The sequence below is a fragment of the Nomascus leucogenys genome, chromosome 8 (assembly GCF_006542625.1).
Source record: "Nomascus leucogenys isolate Asia chromosome 8, Asia_NLE_v1, whole genome shotgun sequence".
Lineage (NCBI taxonomy): Eukaryota > Metazoa > Chordata > Mammalia > Primates > Hylobatidae > Nomascus > Nomascus leucogenys.
In genome coordinates, this window is record NC_044388.1 from 104682488 (window position 1) to 104701777 (window position 19290).

General features: G+C 45.4%; 2 protein-coding genes and 1 non-coding gene across 6 annotated transcripts in view; all 3 read left to right on the forward strand.

Moving 5' to 3' along the window:
• Positions 1-1356, forward strand: part of GLE1 (GLE1 RNA export mediator) — a 39317-nt gene extending 37961 nt beyond the window's left edge. The window contains exon 16 of the mRNA XM_030817944.1: positions 162-1356. Coding sequence (XP_030673804.1) covers positions 162-230 — 69 coding nt within the window. The 3' untranslated portion in view covers positions 231-1356. The remainder of the gene's footprint in view (positions 1-161) is intronic.
• Positions 1357-2815: 1459 nt separating this feature from the next.
• On the forward strand, positions 2816-2877 carry LOC115836483. Its single transcript, XR_004031561.1, has one exon. It is a non-coding gene; the product is annotated as a U7 small nuclear RNA (small nuclear RNA).
• An 8855-nt stretch (positions 2878-11732) lies between these two features.
• SPTAN1 (spectrin alpha, non-erythrocytic 1) overlaps positions 11733-19290 on the forward strand; it is a 78175-nt gene continuing 70617 nt past the window's right edge. For 2 of the 4 annotated variants that reach the window (XM_030817949.1, XM_030817945.1), the window contains exon 1: positions 11733-11865. The gene's annotated coding sequence lies outside the window, so the exon portion shown is untranslated. The remainder of the gene's footprint in view (positions 11866-19290) is intronic. The other 2 variants (XM_030817947.1, XM_030817946.1) reach the window with 1 other exon arrangement.

Sequence of the window (19290 nt, forward strand, 5' to 3'; positions counted from 1 at the left end):
GACATCTTATACAGAACCATCAGTCTTACTGGCTTTTTCCTTTTTGTTCACTGTTCCATAGGGCTGAAATATGGTGTTCCTCAAAGCTTCTTTTAACCATTAAGTGTTGGGAACACTGTTATCAGAAACTCATTCTGTTTTCTTCATCTTTCCCTGACCAGAAATGTTTGCAACACAAGGACATTCCTCTCCCCAAGGGCTTTCTGACTTCCTCCTTCTGGCGCTCCTGATGTCACTCCATCATCCACCATCACCATTATGCTGCAAAGAGGCAATAATAAAGGAACTGAAGACAGCTGTATTTGGGAGAAGTCATGTCAGATTCAGAAATGTGCCATTATGTATTTTTATGTATTTATACCTTGTGACTAGGAGAGGAGATTTTCATGCATCACAAATTTCTTGGAGGTCCCTTAGTAGATTTGGTAGTTCCTTAAGAGATCCACATGATAAAATAAATGGAATTGGCCTTTCTTGTTTTTTGCAAAAGTGATAAAAGGTGTTTAGCACTTGGTCTCCTCCCTTGTCTCTAGTGTCTTTCAGAAAGTTGGCAATACCTTAACAAATGCACTCTGAGCTGGACGGGGCCCACCATTTGCACCCACCTACCCACCCTCCCCCCTGTTCAGATGAATTTCCAGAAAGAGCTAAGGCTCATAAGGTTCCCTTTTAAGTATTATTTAATAGTTGAGGCCAGATACTTACATGCAAGTCTGGGTTATGGTTGTTTTGCCTTTCTCAGCTTGTGAAGTCATTCTAAAGCCAAAGGAAGTATGTGATATACACATGGACCAAGGACCAGATGACACTATGGCTAGATTAGCATCTGGGATTAGGACTGGAAACACATGTCATATTGAACCAAGGGGTACTCTTTGTCGTCCTAATTTGGAATTTGGTCCCTGGATGGCTAGGGATCCATGAACCAGGCAGGTACCTTTTTTGTTTTTGTTTTTGTTTTGTTTTGTTTCTTTTCTGTTTGAATTAAGATGGACTAAGATGGGGCTTGCAACATTAAACACGAGCTGAGCATCCATAAGCATTGAATTGGGATTAAATAAAGATGTTGGGCAGGAACTGAACACTGCTAATATGATGATAAATATGCCTGACTAAAGCCACTACAGAAATCCAGAGATTGGCTGTTAAAATTTGTTTCGTGGAAAGACTAATTCTCTTTGATACGGCAGAGGCAGTGACCATGGATCTGTTCCTCTGTGCTGTCTTGTGCCAGGGTGTGTTTGTGGGGGAGTGTTCACTGGTACTCTTGAGTGGCCTGAAGTGACCCATTCTATGAATTGTTAATTAAGGTGCCAAAAAAAATAAATAATAAAGCTTGGTTTTTTAAAAAACCCATTGCTGATGTATTGGTTCAATATGATCAATTTCCTCTGTCTTGAGCTATGTAAATCATGGTAGTATAAAAGTCCAGGTGTAGCCGGGCGCGGTGGCTCACGCTTGTAATCCCAGCACTTTGGGAGGCCGAGGCGGGCGGATCACGAGGTCAGGAGATCGAGACCACGGTGAAACCCCGTCTCTACTAAAAATGAAAAAAAAAAAAAAAAAAAAATTAGCCGGGCATGGTGGCGGGCACCTGTAGTCCCAGCTATTCGGAGAGGCTGAGGCAGGAGAATGGCGTGAACCCGGGAGACGGAGCTTGCAGTGAGCCGAGATTGCGCCACTGCACTCCAGCCTGGGCGACAGAGCGAGACTCCGTCTCAAAAAAAAAAAAAAAAAAAAAAAAGTCCAGGTGTAGAGCGGTATGCATTTATTCCTTTTGGTCTTCTTGACCTACACCTTGGGACTATTCTTTTTCTGTCATTTCCTTTTTTGGAATTATGTACTAATAACTGACCCTATTTTATCTAGCAAGAGATGTGAAAGTATATTAAAATGTTTGAAAGACACAATGGGCTGTGCTTAGTGGCTCATGCCTGCAGTCCCAACACTTTGGGAGGCTGAGGTGGGAAGATTGTTTAAGTCCAGGAGTTCAAGACCAGCCTGGGCAACATAGTGAGACCCCCCCCCCATGTCTAAAACAAATTTTTTTGGCCGGGCGTGGTGGCTCACATCTTACCAGCTTGGCCAACATGGCAAAACCCTGTCTCCACTAAAAATACAAAAATTAGCCAGGTGTGGTGGTGTGTGTGCCTGTAATCCCAGCTACCCAAGAGGCAGCTGAGGCAGGAGAATTGCTGGAACCCAGGAGGCAGAGGCTGCAGTGAGCCGAGATCACACCGCTGCACTCCAGCCTGGGCGACAGAGTAAGACTCTGTCTCAAAAAAAAAAAAAAAAAAAAAGCATCATTCAGCCAGGTGTGGTGGCTCATGCCTGTAATCCCAGAACTTCCAGAGGCCGAAGCTGGTGGATCACAAGGTCAGGAGTTCGAGACCAGCCTGGCCAACATGGTGAAACCCCATCTCTACTAAAAATACACAAATTAGCCGGGCATGGTGGAGCACACCTGTAATCCCAGCTACTCGAGAGGCTGAGGCAGGAGAATCGCTTGAACCCAGGAGGCGGAGGTTGCAGTGCGCCAAGATCGCACCACTGCACTCCAGCCTGGGCGACACAGGAAGACTCTATCTGAAAAAGAAAACAGAAAAAAAAAAGGCATCATTTTCTAGGTACCGTGACAGGGAATAGGTTGGGAAGCAATGACTTCAGGACAGGGGGATGTTGAGTGAATGGGGCTCAGCCCTGTAGCCAGTCAACATACAGAGGCTTAAAGCAAATTTCCAAAAGGCATCCCTTTTCCTTCAAGATACTACCACCCTCTATTGGACAACTGCCCTGTTAATAACTACAAATCTATGAGTGTTATAGCTCTTTTAGAATTTGTCTAGCAGGTTTTCTGATCTTCACTGGAAAGTTTTAAAAAATAAAATTATGATGGAGGTGGATGCTACCTCCCAGAGTTGTGCAGCTCATGTTTTGCACAACCATTTAGGGGTCCTAATGGAGCTCTGGGATCCTCTCTGCCACAGCCTTTTTGTTTTATGTGCTGTATGATATATTGTGGTTCCATGTAAGATTATGTATGGAAAAGTTCATCTGTCAAAAACAAAATGAAAAATCACTGGATGAGATGATATATAATTTCTCTTCCACTTTGAATTTGTATGACTTCATAGAAAATACCTCTTAGGCTGGGCATGATGGCTCACACCTGTAACCCTAGCACTTTGGGAGGCCAAGGCGGAAGGACTGCTGGAGCTCAGGAGTTCAAGAGCAGCCTGGGCAACATAGTGAGACCCCCATCTCTATTATAAATTTTTAAAATTTTAAATAAAAACATTAAAAAGAAAATTTATGAAATATCTCTTACGATTTTTGAATTATTTGAATATTCTTCCTCTAGTGGTTAATGGTCTTGCATATGTCATTCGATGCTGGCATTCCTAATGGATCTCAATGGTAAACCAAGAAAGGAGAGCACTGGGAGGACAGGTTTTTGATACTGACGGATAGAGATAATGATTACTAGATGAGAGATGCAGCTCCTGATGGAAAGTAGCATCAGATTCCTTACAGCAGAATACTAAGGACTGCCTTCGGTTTTAATTCAAGTACCCACTTGTCTCCTTTCTCGCTTTCAAACTTGACCTCATTTATCAGGCTGAGGATCCATGTTTTTGTCACATTATTGTCCTACTAAAGCAAATTTGATGACAAATTAAAAATTCCAAGAGGACAGAAACTCTACACCTCCCTTACATAGAAGAATAGATTTCTGAGGATTTCCCACCCATGTGCTAGGAGCTTTCCCCCTACTTCCCAAGCTTTCTATGATGATAGCGGTGACATAATTAGGCTTTGACATCTTCTATCTCAGGGTCAGGAAAACCAAAAGCTCCACTAAGGGCCACAGAGCTTCTTACAAGTGCCTTATATCAAACCTGGTAATCCTCTTCACTTTTCTTCATCCTGCCTAATGAATTCCTGACATTAGATTTCCTGTGGACCTACAGAAAGTAGATTAAGCCAGGTGCAGTGGTTCACACCTGCACTCCCAGCGACTTGGGAGGCCAAGGCAGGAAGATTACTTGAGACCAGGAGTTTGAGACCAGCCTGGGCAATACAGTGAGACCCCATCTCTTAAAAAAAAAAAAAAAAAAAAACGGCCGCGTGCGGTGGCTCACGCCTGTAATCCCAGCACTTTGCGAGGCTGAGGCGGGTGGATCACGAGGTCAAGAGATTGAGACCATCCTGGCTAACCTGGTGAAACCCCGTCTCTACTAAAAATACAAAAAAATTAGCCAGGCGTGGCAGCATGCGCCTGTAGTTCCAGCTGCTGGGGAGGCTGAGGCAGGAGAATGGCGTGAACCTGGGAGGCAGAGCTTGCAGTGAGCCGAGATCACGCCACTGCACTCCAGCCTGGGTGACAGAGCAAGACCCTGTCTCCAAAAAAAAAAAAAAAACAGGTTACACGCCTGTAGTCCCAGCCACTTGAGAGGCTGAGGCAGGAGGACCGCTTGAGCCCAGGAGGCTGAGGCTGCAATGAGCCATCACTGTACCACTGTACTTCAGCCTGGGCAACAGAGTGAGACGCTATCTCTAGGGGGAAAAAAAGCAGATTAGAACTATAGTCTTCCCGGCTATGTGATGCATTTACAAAAACACCCATTATAAAGGAATTTATCCTTTCATTTAAAGCCAGCCTCCATTTAAGAAAATATCAGTTTTTTTCCAGATGGATGTATTCAAGAACTTTTTTTTTCTTTTAGCTCTTTCAGGATATTTATACTCAGTGCAGCATGTGATCCTAGATTGGAACCTGCACCAAAAATAAAGATATTTCTGTGGGTGTGTTTTTTGCTATAAAGGACATTGGAACAATTGGTAAAACTTGAATAAGGCCTATATATTAGATAACAGTACTGTGTCAACATGCATCTCTTGACTTTGATCATTGTACTGTGGTTATGAAAATGAATGTTCTTATTCTTGGAAAATACACATTGAGGTAAGTGGGCATGATGTCTGCAAGTTATTTATTTTTTTGAAACAGAGTCTAGCTCTGCTGCCCAGGCTAGAGTGCAGTAGTGTGATCTCACTCACTGCAACCTCTGCCTCCCGGGTTCAAGCCATTCTCCTGCCTCAGCTTCCTGAGTAGCTGGGATTACAGGCATGTGCCACCACGCCTAGCTAATTTTTGTATTTTTAGTAGAGACGGGGTTCCGCCATGTTGGCCAGGCTGGTCTTGAACTCCTGACTTCAGGTGATCTGCCCACCTCGGCCTCCCCGAGTGCTGGAATTACAGGCGTGAGCCACCACACCCAGCCTGCAACTTATTTTCAAATGACTGGGGGGAGGGGGATATCTATGTGTATATATGTATATATGTATACACGTGTGCATGTCAGTGTATATGTATACAGCTGTGTGTCTATATATGTAAACACAGAATAATAAAGCAAATGTGGTCAAAGGTTAACAAATGGGGGAATCTGGGTGAACTGTATATGGTATTTCTTCCCAGTATGTAAATTGGAAACTATTTCAAAATTAAAAGATACCTCTCTTGGCCGGGCGCGGTGGCTCACGCTTGTAATCCCAGCACTTTGGGAGGCCGAGGCGGGCGGATCACGAGGTCAGGAGATCGAGACCATGGTGAAACCCCGTCTCTACTAAAAATACAAAAAATTAGCCGGGCGCGGTGGCGGGCACCTGTAGTCCCAGCTACTCGGAGAGGCTGAGGCGGGAGAATGGCGTGAACCCGGGAGGCGGAGCTTGCAGTGAGCCGAGATTGCGCCACTGCACTCCAGCCTGGGTGACAGAGCGAGACTCCGTCTCAAAAAAAAAAAAAAAAAAAAAGATACCTCTCTTTTCACCCTGCAAAAAAACATGCTTACAATTCTGATGAGGTGACAAAATCAAGCTCTGGAACCTACAACCCTGAAAACAGGACCCTGGTGACTAAGGTTACCTTGAAGCCATCAACCTGTAGCAAGGATGGAATGTTGACTCTAAACATGTTTTCAAGAGAGGTGACTTGAAGGTAGAATTTTAATTCAATCGAGAATGCGATTTAAGCACCTGGAGCACTTGATGGGTTGAGCTAAAAGTTACAGGAGCACAGAGGATAGACTTATTTCATCTAGTCTAAGTCCAAAGGCCTGAGAGCCAGTCAGCTGATGGTTTAAATCCCAGAGTGCTTTTCCACAGGGTTCAAAAAAAGGGCTTGGCAGTCAAATAAGTTTGGGAAATTATTATTATTATTATTATTATTATTTTTTTGAGACAGAGTCTCACTCTGTCACCAGGCTGGAGTGCAGTGGTGTGATCTTGGCTCACTGCAACCTCCACCTCCCGGGTTCAAGCGATCCTCCTGCCTCAGCCTCCCAAGTAGCTGGGACTACAGATGCACGCCACCACACCCAGCTAGTTTTTGTATTTTTAGTAGAGATGGGGTTTCACCATGTTGGCCAGGATGGTCTACATCTCTTGACCTCGTGATTTGCCCACCTCGGCCTCCCAAAGTACTGGGATTACAGGTGTGAGCCACTGCGCCCGGCCTGGAAATACTATGTTAAAGGTGAAGTAATCAATGATTACTTACCTATTTGGCAGAATGGGCCAGGTGTGGTGGCTCATGCCTGTAATCCCAGCACTTTGGGAGGCCGAGGAGGGCAGATCACCTGAGGTCAGGAGCTCAAGACCAGCCTGGCCAACATGCTGAAACCCTGTCTCTACTAAAAATACACAAAAATTAGCTGGGCGTGGTGGCAGATGCTTGTAATCCCAGCTATTCGGGAGGCTGAGGCAGGAGAATCACTTGAACCTGGGAGGCAGAGTTTGCAGTGAGCTGAGATCGCGCCATTGCACTCCAACTTGGGCAACAAGAGCGAGACTCAGTCTCAAAAAAAAAAACAAGAATGGCAGAAAGTTGATAACTGTTGGAGCTGGGTGACAGGCCTATGGAAGTTCACTGTATTAGGGTCCCCAGAGAAACAGACCAATAGGAGACGGATGGATGGATAGATAGACAGGGATATGATGAGATTTAATTATGAGGAATTTATTCATGAGAAGTCCTACAATCTGCCATCTGCAAGCTGGAAACCCAGGAAAGCTGGGGTTGAAATTCTAGTCTAGAGACGAGGTTTCACCATGTTGGTCAGGCTGGTCTCGAACTCCTGACCTCAGGTGATCCACCCTCCTTGGCATCCCAAAGTGCTGGGATTACAGGCGTGAGCCACTGCGCCCAGCCTATAATTCTTACTTAACTGGACTGAGTACCATTCATGTAACCTAAAATTCAGTAACACCTCAAATATTTTCTCAAGTCAATAAGTATTGTTATCATGAATATAGTCTTGAATTTATGAATTGTAATCATTTTTCACTTGGTGAGTAGGTTATGCCTAATTTTTTTTAAAATTATTAACATTCTTTTTTTTTTTTTTTTTTTGAGACAGGGTCTCACTCTATTGCCTGAGCTGGGATGCAGTGGCACAGTTATGGCTCACTGCAGCCTTGACCTCCCGTGCTTAGGTGATCCTCCCACAGCCTCCTGAGTAGCTGGGACTACAGGCGCAAGCCACCACATCTGGCTAATTTTTTTTTTTGTAGAGATGGGGTTTTGCCATGGTGCCCAGCCTGGTCTTAAACTCCTGGGCTCAAGGGATCCACCTGCCTCGGCCTCCTAAAGTGCTGGGATTGCAGGTGTGAGCCACCACGCCCGTCCCAAATGAAAATGCATCTTGTCCTGCTTAAGGCAGATTTCTAGATGTAACTAACATTGCTGGGTCAAATGGCATGCAAATTTTATATTTTGATCCACATTGCCAAACTGCTCTTCCAGAAAGGTTCTACTTGCATATACTCAAAATGGGTAAGATTTTCAGGCAGAAAGGAGGCATGAGTGTTGGGAAAGGATGTTCTAATCGGAGGAAAAAAATTGTTCACAAAAGCATGGAGTTGGAGACATAACATGTTTTGGAAAGAGGCTAACCTCAGACCAGTAGAGAAGAACTGTAGGGAATGATGCTGTGAAAAGGTAAATTGGAACAAGACTGTGGAGGCTGCAAAGTTCGGCCTATTCCGTAGGCAAATGGGAAACAACTGAAACTTGTTGAGAAGGTTTGACGTGGTTTGTGAAACTAACTGTAGTAGTGGGTTCAAGGTAAGCAGGAGGGACACGGACTGACCAGGCCTAGCAGGCGGCCCTGCAAGGGAACAGATGTGAAATGACTGGAGCCGGATTACGAGGTCGGATTAGGGGAGGGGAGGGAGGAGTTTACATCTCTGCTGTCACCTGGAGTCTTAAAACCCTGATAAGGCCACACTCCCAGAGCCTATCAAGCTGCTTCTCTAATGATTTTAGAAGCAGTGGCTTGTGTTTTGCTTTATTTTTTTATTGTAGTAAAATATATAGAGCATAACAGTTTAAACTTTTTTTTTTTTTTGAGACGGAGTCTCAATCTGTCACCCAGTCTGGAGTGCAATGGTGTGATCTTGGCTCACTGCAACCTCCGCCTCCCGGGTTGAAGCGACTCTCCTGCCTCAGCCTCCCGAGTAGCTGGGATTACAGGTGTGCACCACCACACCCGATTAATTTTTGTATTTTTAGTAGAGACAGGGTTTCACCATGTTGGCCAGGATGGTCTCAAACTCCTGACCTCAAGTGATCCACCCACCTCAGCCTCCCAAAGTGCTGAGATTACAGGCGTGAGCCACCAAGCCCGGCCTAACCATTTTTAAGTGTACAGTTCTGTGGCATTATGTACAGTCACAGTGTTGTGCAACCATCACCACCATCCTCTCCAGAACTCTCTTTCACCATCCCAGATGGAAACTGTTCCCAATAAACAATAATAACCCATTCCTCCCTTCCCTTAGCCCCTGGTAAAAACAGTTTTTCTGTCTCTATGAATCTGACAATTTGAGGGATCTCATATAAGTGGAATTGTCATACAATATTCGTCCTTATGTGTCTGGTGTATTTCCCTTAGCATAAAGCCTTCAAGGTTCAACCAGGCACTGTGTTTTGAAGATCTGTTATTTCTTGCCAGCTCTGACACTGCAGAATGTCATGTGGGAAGTGCAGTCCACTTGCCAGCATGACTCTTCCCAATCAGCTCCCTTCTAGGGAAGAAAAATAGTGGAAGTGCTGGCCTGTTATCTTTGCAGGGGGTGAGACAGGGTGTGGAGGGGAGGGGAGGAAAAGGGCTCTCTCCCAGAGAGAGTGGGCAAGTGACTTTCCCTGGCTGGAACATATGGACACATCACTACAATTAGTGTGTTTTCCAACAGTTGACCTTTTCAACAACCTGAAAAACTATTGGGACTATCTAGATGCTTAAGCTTAGGGTGCCTATCAAACCTTCTGAGGATTGCTGAAACTAGAAAAAGGAGTTGAGAATTCAGTACAACCCTCTGCTTTTTAGGAGGCCAGGAGAGGTGTGACTGAGAACATGGAGTTGATTGGTTACGAAGCCGTTACACTGTCCTGTGCTTTTTTGTTGTTGTTGTTTGTTCCCCCAGCTTTCCACACCTACTAGGGTGTTAAGCATATGGTGAAACTGGTGGGAGGTGAGGTAGGCAGACAACAGAACAGTGAAGAATGGCTTTTTAAAATGGCTCGTTTCAAGTGCCAAGTGCAGAGAAGGCAGGGTGAGTGGGTGGGAGGTGGAGAGCGCTGGGAATACTGTTTCTTGGCCATGTCTCAGATCAGACAAAGGATCAAATAAGATTTTAGTTTCTCTATCAATACAGAGCTCTCTCTTAGGTCTCCAATTCGTTTTGCATCCAGCAAAAGCAGCAAAACCCCCAGTTCACTATGCGGCCAGGGTGATTTAATAGAAAAACCCTCCCTTTTTAATAGCTCCTGCCCCTCAGTCCCAAGGTGCTTTCTTTGCTGGAGCAGAAGGTCTTGGAAATTTTAGGGAGCTACAATTGTGTTAGCCATTTTGTACCCAGAGCTGAATATCTGATCAAACATTTTACTGCAACCTGCTGGAGAAGAGGCCACGGATACCATCAGCTGTTCCCAGAAATGCACACCCCAGGGAGGAGTTGCCCAGCACTGTTTTCTCTACATAGAAGATTGCAGGAAATGCCTCTCAGCTCCTACGTTTCTCCTACACAGATTCTCTAAAGCAGCTTCTGGGGTGTGGCCACTCCTTTTCTCACCACTCCAATGGAGTGAGTGGGTAGGGAAATTTTTCCTCAGTATCATGGCTACAGCCAGGACAGCTTAGAAACCGTATTGCAGGTCCCAGGCATGGGGAAAGAAGCCAAACTGCAGAGGACCAGGAAGCTCAGTGCCAGGTCTGGGCCCAGATTCTGGTGCAGTACCCAATGACTTTATATTTATTTAAAGAGGAGAGCTGCTTGGTAACCAGGAGGCTGAAGCCTTCCTAAGCTGCAGAGCTCCCTGTCTGCCTGACTGCACAGGAATGATCTGGGTGTTACTCCCAGTGGCTGCGGCCCAGCTGTCACCGGAATGGGGATAGGGAAAGGGCTTCCTAATCCAGGGCTCTGGCTACAGAGTTTAGAGCCAGGCCCTTAAACTGCTAGGACTTTAAGGATCAGAAATTCTGAGAATCTTATTTTTCTCTCTCTGCACCCCAGCAGCCACCCGCATCAAAATGCCTCCCTTTTCTATTTGAAGGCAATACACATACGGTTGCAAAGGGAAGGTTCTGACTGCTGAGATGTAAATCCTAGCTCTTCCAATTGCTAGCTGCCTGACCTGGGCCAAGAGACTTAGCCTACATGAGCATTATGTAAGAGTGCCCATTTGTAAAACGGGAAAACATCTCATAAAATTATTGCAAAGATTAAGAAATGAAAAGGTAACACGAAATACTTAGCATAGTGCCTAGCACACAAGGAAAGTTCGATTAATTGTGCCAGAAAGAACCTTAATGTCTTGTTTATGAAATAGAATGAATGTACCCTATTCCACTGGCGACCTGTGAGAAAGCTTTTGCTGCAGGAATATAATAAATTATTATTTTGCCGCTGCCGTTTCCCTCCCCCATAATCTCCAAGAACATAAGAAATTAACTCTCCAAATCCCAGAATGACAGCTTTATGCCCCAAATTAGTCGACTTAATTTTTTTTCTGATTCGGATTTGGCCTTTTCCTCTCACCAACTCCTCAAACCCGGGGCCCCAAATCATCCGCGTCTTCTTGACCCCAGCCCCCACCGAAGTAGGCTGACTTGGGACCCCAGCGCCAGCCTCCTCCTCGGGAAAGTGAGCAGGAAGAGACGCACTCGGGTGATCTCACCCTTTGGGACTGGGCGTTTTTCCGGCCGGGGAGCGCAGCATCCCCAGCCAGACTGCAGCGATACCCCCGCCCCGCCCTTCTCCGCAGTCTTGGAAGAGCTCCCAGGGCGGAGTGGTGCGATGCAGACGACTGTCCGCAGGGCGGGCGGTGGCGGGGCGCAAGCTGCAGGGAGGGAGGTGAGGCGGGAGCGTCTCTACCGGCCAGGGCGTAGGCAGTGACCTCACTGCACCATCACCCCTCACCCCTTGCGCGCGCCCCATTTCCCCATCCTCCCGCGGCCCGCCCCTCGCTCACTTCTTCCCCCGCATCGTGGCTTCGGCTCCTTCCGGGATCACTCGGCCCTTTCCGCCCGGCGGTCGGGCGGCGAGCCGGCGGGAGCACCGCCCCCTTTGGTCCGCCGGCGCGCTCCCCCGCCCCTCGCGCAGCGCCGGGGCGCTTCCCCTGGCGCTCGCGCCCGCCCGCCGCGGGAGCGCGCGTAGCCGCTTATAAAAGTGGCGGGGCGCGCGCGTCGCCGCCACTACCCGCTGCGGAGTGAACGGCGCGGAGCGGAGGCCGCGGAGGCTCCTCGGTCCTTCAGCACCCCTCGGCCCGACGCACCCACGCCTCTCACCCCCCGAGAGCCGGTGAGAGGGGCAGCCGGGAAGCTCCGGGAGGGAGCGGGCCCCGGGCAGCCGACCCCGGGCGGCAGCTGGGCAGCTCTTAAGGCGGGGCGGGGCCGGCGCGCGGACAGGTGAGCCGGGCGGGCCGCGGGGCTGCCTCCATTCGACTGAGGAGTGGGGGAAGCCGCTGCCGCTGCTTTTGTGGCGCGTGGGCTGCGGAGTAGCAGCCGGGCCGAGGCTCGGCGCCGCCGCTGGAATGTCACTGACGGGGGGAGGGGGCGCGAGGCCGCCGGGTCCCTCCCAGCCACCCCCAAGCCTGGCTGCGGCGCGGCCCTGCCCTGCCCCATCCGGCTGCGGCAGGTGGGTGGGGGCTCCCTCGTCGGGATCTTCGCCAGCCGCCTCCCTGCCGAACGCTCCCCGCACCGCCCCCGGTCCCTTCCTTCGGCCGGGAGCGACTTCTGCAGCTCGTTCTTCTGAATCGCACCAGCAATGCCGGCCAGCCGTGGAGGGAGGAAGAGCCCGGGGAGCCCAAGCATAGCGTAAACGGCTCTCTGACCTTAATTTCATCCTGCATGGCGAATCTCTGCCGTCTCTCTGAACGCAGAAGGGTCGGAGACTGGCCGTCTCCTTTTCTTTCCTTGTAATAAACATTTTTCTTTCTTCCCAGTTGTGATTTGCTTGTAAATAATAGGTAAATGCGGTGCTTGCATGGTATGAGGCTCAAATCAAATAACTTAATAGCTTAGCGTTCTTGTTTGTGTATGTGTGTGTGCTTCCTGGGACTGGGTCTTTCGAGTCGAGATACAGTGTCAAAAATTCTGCCATATCACTGTTGAATGATAGAACAGTCTTTTGTTTGAAAGCTGTCCCTGAGAATTTGATTAGACGCTTCCCCAGAACACCGCTTTCTAAAGTCTCTTTCATGTACTGGAGTAAAATACATTTTAAATAAGCGCCTTGTTAAAGTTAAGAGTTGAATATGCTTTAAATGAAAAGCCTGAATAGCTCAGAAAGCTGGGTTGAGATGATGCTTGAACTGTTCCAACATCTAATCAGATCTCTTTTATATAATAGATCCTAAAATATTTAAGCCCTTTGTTCTGTCTTCATCATGGTATTTTAGAAAAACTTACCATCATGGCTGTTCGGGAAGAACAGGAGAGAGGCCATATGAAGTATTTTCATAATGGGTTGAGAAATTGCGTCGTCATAGCAATTGGCCTTAAGTAAAACAGAATGTATCAAAGATGGAAGGGTGGGGGTGTCTTGGAGCCAGGAAACAGAAAATCTTGGGAATAGCAGCAGGAACACTCAGCTATATGAAGCCATTGAGCCAAGGTTCCGACTCCTTAACTAGTCGTTGATTTTCCCTTTCATTGCAGCTAACTAATATCTTAGATTTTGAAAGGTCAAATTGAATGTGCTGCGGAGGAAAAAAAAGTACTGCAGTAAGGGCCTCTGTGCAGGAAATTAACAATAAGCCTTTTTTAGTAACTGGGCCAATAATTACTCAGAGGGACCCTCAAAGTGTGTTAACTGTTATCCAGGGACCTTGATGGAGAGACTGGAAAGGAGGATTTTTGCTTCATCCTGGACAAGTGTGAAGCAGCTCTTAATGGCAAACCATCAGCCTAGTAACTGATTCTCTGATAGGCTTTGGTCTTGGCCATGTGTTTTGTAGTCATCTAATAATTGGAGAAATCTGATATGTCACAGGCTATAGTGTAAGCCTGTCAAGCAATCTGATGAAGAGGTGGACACGGGGAGAGCTGTTTTAAGTATGTCTTTTGGTTCCCTGGGTTAGAATTTTTTCTGCTTTTTCTTACCTGCCTTCATCCAAAGTGGGAGGTCAACTGCAGATCTTGAAAAGTGGATCTCAGGAATAGTCCCCCATGTCCTGTCACTGCTGAATCTACACTAAGAATGGACAGTGTGTTCAAGGCTGGCCTGCCTTTGTAATCAGTCCTCCGTGGGCTATGCAGGGATCCCACTAGTTATGCACTCAGGTCTGTTGCAGCGTATCAGCTGCGGCTGTACTGTAGAAGAATGCAACGCCCTAGTGGCAAATGCTGACTCCAGGAATGCGGAGGAGGAGGAGGACTGCATAGCTCATCACTTGGGGCCACTTGACTGGAGCAGCTGTGCTGTGAACCATCACCTGTCTTCCACCTTTTTTGCATATTCCTCTTGTACCAATTTTGAACAGGAAATAGTATTTTGTAAAGTAAGTGTACTGGCAAACTAGGCCCAAGTCAGATCTTTGTGGCTTGAGTTCTACTTTGTGGCAATTTCATGAAGTCATGCTCTTTTATTGCTGAATGGAAGGGGATTTAGGAATCATCTTGTCCTGGGATCCTCAGGAGGAAGGCATGTTTAGTTTGAAAAAGTATATTCAGTATTATTACTTTGACAAGTGGGGAAATTGAGGCCCAAAGGAGAGTGAGACTTGACCAGGGCAGCATATCTAGATAGTAACTGCCAAGACCTGGGAACCTTGGTTCTCCTTCCACATTTTAAATCCCTTGTGGGATTTAGACACTATACAGAATGTCAGAGAGAAGACATTGAGAAAATACCTGAAATTGGATTTTTAATCTGTATTCATATTTTTTAAATAATCTGTTTTCGTCATGATTTTGTTCCCTTTGCCCTTAGAAGCTTGTTATCTTGCTCTTCCCCCTCCCTCTTTAGACTCCACATTCCTCCATCATGTTGTCATCGTTTCGTAAACGCAGAGTCCAGGTATTTGACCAGCATGCAGAAAACGGGTTGCCTTTTTGGTTTTGCCTGGCTTGCAGTGAAGGCATATTCGTGTCAAAGAGGTTGAATGATCCAAAGAAAGGGGGAAAAAAACCCTGCCTGCATGATGTTTCTGTTAAACAAATTGGTTAGGATTTGTTTGGGGTTTTTTTGGTGTTAAATTATCAGAAGTATTAGTAAATTTACTTGAAAGTTTGCAAAGCCTTCCCTTTTTTTTTTTTTTTTTAACCTCCCTCTCTCTTTAAAGCATGAATATATTAATTTCTTACCACCATTCTGGTGTTTGCATGTAGTGTTTGCTGACTTTTTATTGGTGGCTACTTGGTTTTTAAGAACCAAGGGACTAAACATATTATCCTAGATATTTGGAAAAAATAATCTGAAAATACATAGTAAAAATTGGGTTTTTAAAATTTGACAAATATTGTAAACTTGGGTTTGTTTCCTGTTGCATTGACTTCTTCCACCACAATTTCTATAATAAAATAGAGCTTACCTTTTCATGTTTAAAAAATAGCTCTTGGGCCGGGTGCGGTGGCTCATGCCTGTAATCCCAGCAAGCTTGGGAGGCCAAGGTGGGTGGATCACAAGGTCAGGAGTTCGAGACCAGCCTGGCCAACATAGTGAAACCCCATCTCTACTAAAAATACAAGAAATTAGCCAGGCGTGGCGGCGGGCCCCTGTAATCCCAGGTACTTGGGAAGCTGAGGCAGGAGAATTGCTTTAACCCAGGAGGTGGAGGTTGCAATGAGCCAAGATTGCACCATTGCACTCCAGCCCAGGTGACAGTGCGAGACTCTGTCTCAAAAAAAAAAATTTAAAAATAGCTCTCTTTATATGTTTTCTTTGTGTACAGTGTTTGTTTTCTAAATCGGATCTTTTTCAAAAAAAAATTTAGTATCTTAATATCCCAAAATAAGAAATATAAATATTGGAAATTTCTAGTGATTATAGGTGATAAATCCAAGGCAGGCCTTTTTATAAATCAGATGAGTTATTTATTTAAATGAGGTTTATAAAAATGGGCCACATTATAACCATTTCCTGTTTTGAGTCATAGTAACAATAAGGAACTTAAATACCTCTCATCTGAATTTTGCAGGTTAAAAGGTAAGTAGCAGCAAGATAGTATTTGGGAAGCAATCAGAAGTAAGTTTTCTCAATATTGATCTGCATTTCTGGATTTTGATGCAATGCAGTATGAATCTTTTGCTTTCTTAAAGCTAAGTCCCTGCTCACCTCTGCACAATTGCGCTAACAAGTTGAAATGAATTAATCAGTTTGAAGGCTGACATGCTGATCCACAATCCTGATTGGAATGTGGTTTAAGCAAAAATACTTATTGTTTTTATTTATGGTGTTCAGTCATCCTTTATGTATTATTGACCTCTCTGCTTACCATCAAATCTGCCACTAAAATCTGCAGCTAAGCTGGTTTTGAGTTAATTTTGTTTGATCTGAGAATCAACTGGTATACAATTTTATGAGTGCTAATTAATTCTTTAGTGGTTTGTTCTTAGGGAAGCCCTTCCACATCCATGGATATAGTTCTCTTGCTTTGCAAATCTGAAATTTGGTAATAGGCTGGCATCCTAAGCCACGGAAAAAAGACATTGTTGGTTCTGCACATTTGGGTTCTGACTAAGCAACAAAAGCAACTGATGAATGGTTTCTGTGACCTTTTGCTTTGGGTGATGTTTATGAATTTTTCCATAACCTAATGACCAAATGACCGTTCATCCTGTTAGTCCCTAAAAATCCCTTTCTTGCAAAACTGTATGTCTGGTGGTGTCTTGCCTGAGAATCAGAATTCATTTTGTAGTATTCCAAATGTCTCTTACATCCAGTACATTCAGCTTGCTGAAAGAATGGCAATCCCAATGCTTTGTTTTTAATAGAGACTCCTTTCAGCTTCACTATAATTTTTTTCTCTCTGTTGAGATTCCGTAGAGAAACTCTGACTGCACTCAACTGCAGGTGCCAGGTTTACAGAGTCCAGAGCATTTGACCTTTGGTTTGAAAATGTTTGTATCTGCAGTCTTTTGTGTTGCTTAACGCAGTGTGATTCCCACCCACTGCCTCTGCCTGTACAAGAAGATATAGCTATATATCCCGTAAATACCCCTCCATTTTTTTTATTTTTATACTCCCAAATTTTATGCCCCCAAATACCCCCAAATTTTTATTTGGGGAATGAAAATTCCCCAAATACCAAGAACTGCCTCAAACAGCTGTCTCTTGGTATTCATCAAGAAGACAAAGATATTTATGTCTAATCTATTTTGTAGGAATCCATTTTCAGTTGATATTGTGTATAAGTTTGTGTTTGATATCATGGATCATTCTGAAGCATGCTATATCTTTGGATTAAATTAGAAATTTCTTTCTCTTTTTTTTTTTTCTTTTTTTTTTGAGATGGAGTCTCGCTTTCTCGCTTTGTCGCCCAGGCTGGAGTGCAGTGGCGCAGTCTCAGCTCACTGCAAGCTCCACCTCCCAGGTTCATGCCATTCTCCTGCCTCAGCCTCCCGAATAGCTGGGACTACAGGTGCCTGCCACCATGCTCGGCTAATTTTTTGTATTTTTAGTAGAGATGGGGTTTCACCGTGTTAGCCAGGATGGCCTCAATCTCCCGACCTCGTGATACGCCCGCCTCGGCCTCCCAAAGTGCTGGGATTACAGGCGTGAGCCACCGCGCCTGGCCGTAAATTAGAAATTTCTAACCAAGATTCATATCTTTAGACCCCACTCTTCTTCCGAGATCTGGCAGTATTGTAAGGATGCTGACAAGTTTATTTTATTCATTTTATTTATTACAATAGAGGACATAGTTCTAATTCCTGCTTTATCCCCCTGAGATTCGTATTACTTGCTGAATGATGCAGCTAACGTTTGACTGCTGCATTGCAGCATTTATAAATAGCCTATGTCTTCAGTCTTCTCTAATAATATTTTTCAAATATATACCTTTTTTTTTAAGTTACCTTAAATGGGAAGTTGTCCTTAAACATATAGAGAATATACTTAGCACTTCATTTCCCCTCCAGTCTCCATGTGAACGGACTTGATTGGCAAAATCAGAGACAGTCGGCTCCTTTGAGATAAGCAGTCAGTTGATTGCATTCCTAGGAAGTCGTCTCTGTTGTGGTTTTTAGGCAGTTAGTGGAACTGATAGATAGGCTAGTAAGATTGGAGTTTGTTTTTTAATGGCACGTTTCCCAGATTTTTCCTTTCTGGCACTCTCAAAAGGCGTTAATCCCATATGGCTGGAAACAGCCCGGAACATTCTCTGTGAAGTCGGCCTAATCAGTCTGCTGCATATGCCAGGGAAGGGGTGGGGTGCTTGCAGCATGCAGCCTCGGTTGTGGAAGGAATGTGGCACGCCCAGGCCGAGTTGACATTTCAGTAACTGACAGTTTCGTGTGAGAGGTTGTAGCACCTTTGGACGGCAGGAATTCTTAATGATATTTATGAGAATTTTCCTCTGTTTAATGTAGTCTGCAGAAATGACCCTTTTAGGAGCAAAAAGAAACTGGAACTCGTGTAGATAAACAAGAGACAGCTCCCTATCAGGTTAAGAGGGGGGAAACTCTTACTAACCCGTAGTGGTTTTCGGTGTCTCCTGTAATTGCACAAATGAAAATTCTGAATGCTGACTGCAGTGGGAGCGCATTGGTGACTTTCAGATACCCAGCTCCCCAGAGACAGCCTGTTGTGCCTTGGCAGACCTCCCACCTACTGACGTCAGCTGATCTACTGCAGGAAAGAAAAGTCCATTATTGCCTGACCAAAGTACTTGGTATAGAATTGACTCGTTCTACTTCACTGGGGTGACAAAGAGGGCCTTTTAGGTTGGTTAATTTCAGCAGGGCCTTGCTGAACTGTCTCTCTGGATTGGCAGGATCAAATCAGCAAGCTGGGCCCAAGCAGGGGGACTTGCTCAGATGGAACCTTTGTGATATTATGATGGAGATTTTCTTATCATAAAGGGCTGCTCCCAAATGTGATTTCTTAATTTCCGTAGCAGGTAAAGGATTTTAGAAATGCAGTGACTCCTGTGATAGGAGACAGAACAGCACCATACACTCGAATCCTGGAGACTTCCATCTCTTTCAGGAGCTCGTGTGCAGTGTCGTTATTGTTCCATGTGTAACTATACCTTCCTTGGAAAATTTCTTTACAAGAAAATTTTGGAAGCAAACAAATTAGATGCATAATTTCTCAATGTTTTTCCATCTTAACTGTTTCCTGAGGGTTGAGAACAAAGGAAATATATAAATAAATAAGTCTAACCCTAATTGTTTACTAAGACTCAATCTTAAATAATTTTGATTTTTTTTTTTTTTTTGAGACGGACTCTTGCTTTTTCGTCGCCCAGGCTGGAGTGCGGTGGTGCAATCTTGGCTCACTGCAACCTCCGCCTCCCGGGTTCAAGCAATTCTCCTGCCTCAGCCTCCCAGGTAGCTGGGACTACAGGCGTGCACCACTGTGCTCGGCTAATTTTTGTATTTTTAGTAGAGATGGGGTTTCACCATGTTGGCCAGGCTGATGTCAAACTCCTGACCTCAGGTGATCCACCTGCCTTGGCCTCCCAAAGTGCTGGAATTACAGATGTGAGCCACCCTGCCTGGCCGATAATTTTGATTTTTAAAAAATGATTAATACATCCACCTCACCCTTTTTTTTTTTTTT